This window comes from Cyprinodon tularosa, unplaced genomic scaffold, assembly GCF_016077235.1.
Source record: "Cyprinodon tularosa strain WSP-4 unplaced genomic scaffold, ASM1607723v1 ctg129, whole genome shotgun sequence".
Classification (NCBI taxonomy): Eukaryota; Metazoa; Chordata; class Actinopteri; order Cyprinodontiformes; family Cyprinodontidae; genus Cyprinodon; species Cyprinodon tularosa.
Genome location: NW_024038103.1, coordinates 1,051,027 through 1,055,869, shown reverse-complemented (window position 1 = coordinate 1,055,869; position 4,843 = coordinate 1,051,027). Strand labels below are relative to the sequence as shown.

General features: G+C 39.9%; 1 protein-coding gene across 1 annotated transcript; it reads left to right on the top strand.

The window, feature by feature from the left end:
• Positions 1 to 652: 652 nt before the first annotated feature.
• Positions 653 to 4,605, top strand: arsia (arylsulfatase family, member Ia). Its single transcript, XM_038276928.1, has 2 exons — positions 653 to 1,130; positions 2,769 to 4,605. The coding sequence occupies exons 1-2, from the start codon at positions 817 to 819 to the stop codon at positions 4,165 to 4,167; spliced, it is 1,713 nt and encodes a 570-aa protein (XP_038132856.1). The 5' UTR covers positions 653 to 816; the 3' UTR covers positions 4,168 to 4,605.
• Positions 4,606 to 4,843: the final 238 nt, after the last annotated feature.

The window sequence follows — 4,843 nt, the reverse complement described above, 5'->3', positions numbered from 1 at the left end:
CTTCTGCTTTTGAGCTGCAGTTGAAGCTCTGCAGTCATGCTACGCTTTGTGGACCCTTTGGATGATCTGTACATTTCTACTCAAAGATGTTATCAGAGGTTGAAAAGTCTGCTCTTTCTCATGGCTTAGGTCTGCTGCCATTGCAAAACAGCAGTAATAGTAAGAATCTGTTTTTGCCTACCATTAAGTGGGGAACAGTATCTGGGATTGTGGCTTTGGGGCCCCACAGCCAAATCTCCCCAAGCAGGTAATTTGTAAATAGGGGCCTTTTTCTAGAGATTCTCTGTGAGACACGGATACAGCAAACTGGGAATTCTTTTTTTAGATGTAATTAGTAAATACTGAAGGTGATTTTTAAAATAACCATGAATGAATATAGATTAAGTTGAGTTTTATGTTGAAGAATTTCTTCTTCTACATAAAACGGAGAATTCTGAAATATTAAATTGGGGAACTTAAATTTTTTCCTGACTTAAGTGTAACTTTAAACACTTGATGTTAACTCAGTATTAAATCCTGGATGTAGCAGTGTTACCTATGTGTGTGTTTTTTAAGGCAGGGGGGCTTATGTTTTTTTAGTGGGCCAGCTAGGCAAATGGGCGGAGTGAGACTTCTAGGAAAAGTGAAAAGCTTTCATTTGAGCTGGCACAGTTAGGAGGGCAAGCAAGCATGAAGATATATGTTTTTCTTTAAGGGTATGGATTGCTTAACCCTGACTCGAGTGTAACAAAGTTGTTTAAAGAGAAGAGATTTTTCTAACTGCAACATGATTTACTGACAACTACAAAATATTGACAGGCTTCATTGATTTAAACCATGGCAACGGCAACCCTGACAGGTTTCTCTGTAATGAGCCTGCTGAGCCTTGGGTACCTAAGCTGGGATCTGATGGGTCCAAATCAGGTGGAAAATGAGCCTGATCAATTTTTTAATGGCAGGTCTCCTGTCCAGCAGCCTCCTCATATAATCTTTATCATGACAGATGACCAGGGATTCAACGACATTGGCTACCACAGTTCTGATATTAGCACACCAGTGCTGGATAAACTGGCTGCAGGTGGTGTGAGGCTGGAGAATTACTACGTACAACCCATTTGTACACCATCCAGAAGTCAGCTCATCACTGGAAGGTAGGAGTGTTTTTCATAGTATGTTATTTTTTATTTTATTTCCATCTGAAACAAACAAAGATGTAAATAAACACTGCATATTTTCATTTGATTACTCACAGCATGCCAAATAACATGTGGAACAATATAATTTTGAAATATATAGAAATTTAAAATACACAAATTTGCCTTATCACGTCAATCTACCAAATTAAATAGGATATCTAGCAAAAGCAGTTCTTCATGAGAACTTTAGCACCCATGGACCAAAGTTTTGCAATGTCTTGTTTAATAAAACAAAAACCTACAAGGGTCATATAAATAGCAAATCTGACAAAACCAATAATAGATAAAAAATATATAAAAGTAAAAGCAATCAGACATCAAAAAGTTAGAAATTGCTTCCAAGCTTCAACAGAATGATTGAAAAAAATAAACTCATGAAACACGCCTGAACAAAAACGATAGGGCCCTTAAATTAATATTTTGTTTCACAACCTTTTGATGCAATCATTGCAGTCAAGCAATTCCTGTAACTGTCATTGACAGTGGCAGGAAAAAGCTTTGTCTGATAAGTTGCGGGGCCTCTGCCCTCCCAATTCTGAAAATTCATACCTGTTTTATATTTTCCTAAAACTGGCCATTTCTCAAGGTTGCTTTGATTCTTTCGATGCCAAGACACATATAATTGTTCTTTTTTCTGGCAACTAATATTTTTTTTAACCAAAGTATTAGGTTAAATATGTAATTCATTTTGTGAAAATTTAATAATTCATTTTAAGATTTCATGAAAGGGTTTTAAAAAGAAAAATGGCTTGAAATGCAAATATTAAAAAAAAAGAGGAACTTTATGCAGGTATTTCGATAGAACCTTTACAAACTTAGAACTATTAAATGGTTGGATGACATGGAAACAGGCAGACAATGAAAAGCAACAGGGGTCTGGCACTTAAGTAGAGGAGGGCAGGCAATGAGGAGAAAAAAGGTGAACTGAATCTACTAATTATGAAAGCCTCTGACTGAGGGAGAAATGTTTAAACAGACTTAACAGGTGACAACACATTTTAGCCTGACTTTGTACATCCACTTCTTTGATGTACCGTTTCCTTCTATTAGACCTCCTGTTGTTTATCAGAGCTGACATCACAAGTGAATTTCTCCGTTGTGAGATAAATAAAGTCCTTATCTCATCTCATCATATCTTAAACATACTACGGAAAACCTATGAAAATATAAGAATAGCCATTAACTAAAGTAAAGACAAAACCAACTGAATACTAAAAAATAAGAAAGAGAAATAGACAGAGAACTAAAACAGCAAAAAAAAATAAATAAAAAGCTAATGGCAAGCTAATGACAAAATTATTAAAGTAAACCAAAGAAACAAATAGTGTACAAAAGTAAATCAAAAGACTTTAAAGAACCCACCCGTGTGACTTAGTAGGATTTTGGAAAGACAGAGCAGTCACCCACACAAACTAAGTTATTAAGTTCTGTCAAAAGGGCCTAATAAATACTGATAACAGCAATTTAATTTAAAACAGAAGCTCATTAGGTACTTTCGACATGCAATTGAAATGTTTTTTTTTCTGTGTAGATTGAGTATCATGAAGGCTGAGTTATATTTAATTAATTTCCTTATTATATGTAACTCTGCAGGTATCAAATTCATACTGGTCTTCAGCACTCCATTATACGTCCACGTCAGCCTAACTGCCTGCCCTTCGACCAGGTCACCCTCCCTCAGAGGCTTCAGCAGCTAGGCTACTCCACCCACATGGTGGGCAAGTGGCACCTGGGCTTTTACAAGAAGGAGTGTTTGCCAACTCGTCGAGGATTTGACACATATCTGGGCTCTCTGACAGGCAGCATGAACTACTACACGTATGAGTCCTGTGATGGCCCCAAGATTTGTGGCTTCGACCTCTATGAGGGGGAGTCTGTCGCCTGGAGACACAGGGGCAAATACTCAACACATCTCTACACACAGAGAGTTCGCAAGATCCTGGCATCCCATGATCCTCTTTCCCAACCACTCTTCATTTTCTTGTCCTTTCAAGCTGTTCACACACCTCTGCAGTGTCCTCAGGAGTACATCTACCCATTTAATGAAGTGGAGAATGATGCACGAAGGAAGTATGCTGCAATGGTCTCAACAGTAGATGAAGCTGTTCGCAACATAACACTTGCTCTCCGCAAGTATGGATATTATAAAAACAGCGTCCTCATCTTTTCCACTGATAATGGAGGCCAGCCTCTTTCAGGGGGCAGCAATTGGCCACTTAGAGGACGTAAAGGCACTTACTGGGAAGGTGGTGTCCGTGGTTTAGGGTTTGTCCATAGCCCTCTGTTGAGGAAGAAAAGGAGGGTTAGTAAAGCTCTGGTACACATTACCGACTGGTATCCCACACTGGTGGGATTAGCAGGTGGTAATGAATCCCTGACTGAAGGGGTTGATGGTTACAATGTCTGGGAGGCCATTAGTGAGGGAAAAGAGTCACCCAGATATGAAATCCTCCACAACATTGACCCTTTGTACAACCACATGCGAACTGGCTCTTTGCAGAGAGGATTTGGGATTTGGAATACCACAATTCAGGCCTCCATACGATCAGGAGACTGGAAACTCTTGACAGGAGACCCTGGTTATGGAGATTGGATCCCACCTCCTATTCTTCCAGGCTTCCCCAGGGATTATTGGTACCTGGAGCGTCACAGTAAACCCCACAAATCAGTGTGGCTCTTTAACATCTCCGGAGACCCATATGAACGTTTTGACCTGTCTGAACAGAGACCAGATGTTGTAAAAGAGCTCTTAGCCAGACTAGTGTACTATAACCGGACGGCGGTACCAGTAAGATACCCAACAGAGGACCCACAGGCAGATCCCCAGCTGAACGGAGGAGCCTGGGGTCCCTGGATGGGTGATGAGGAGGATAAGAACTTGGATACTCTTTTTCAAAAACAAAACACTGAATGGGGGAGGAAGCTTAAGATATTAAAAAACAGGTCATTATTTAAAAATCTCAACACAAGGATGATGTCCAACATAATATAGAAGAAAAATAACTAAGATTAAACTGGCTGAAATGAACTCTGTCAAATAAGAAACTGTGAATTTTCCCTTAATGAGGAACTAATTCTTAAAGCAAATAATGTAACTTTACACTGCTGATTTATTTCAATTTATATTTAGTTGAAATGTATTCCCAAGCACAACATTATGACAACAAGTTACACATTTGGAAGGAAATATATTCTCCAGTTGTATTTTAAGAAGAGGAGCAAGATAACCATTGACCTAATCTTAATTAAGAGTTAATTCAGAAAACATAAACAATGTTAGTTTTAGAAAAGATTCGGGAGAGGTGGGGGCAGTGGGTAGCACTGCGGCCTTGCAGCAAGAAGTTCTGGGTTCGATTCCCGGCCCGGGGTCTTTCTGCATGGAGTTTGCATGTTATCCCTGAGCATGCGTGGGTTCTACTCTGGGTACTCTGGCTTCCTCCCACAGTCCAAAAACATGACTGTTAGGTTAATTGGCTTCTCTAAATTCTCCTTAGGTGTGAGTGTGTGCGTGAATGGTTGTTTGTCCTGTTTGTCTCTGTGTTGCCCTGCGATTAACTGGAGACCTGTCCGGATGTACCCCGCCTCTCGCCCGTTGGACAGCTGAAGATAGGCACCAGCACCCCTCGTGACCCCAGTTGGATTTAAGCGTGTCAGAAAATGGATGGATG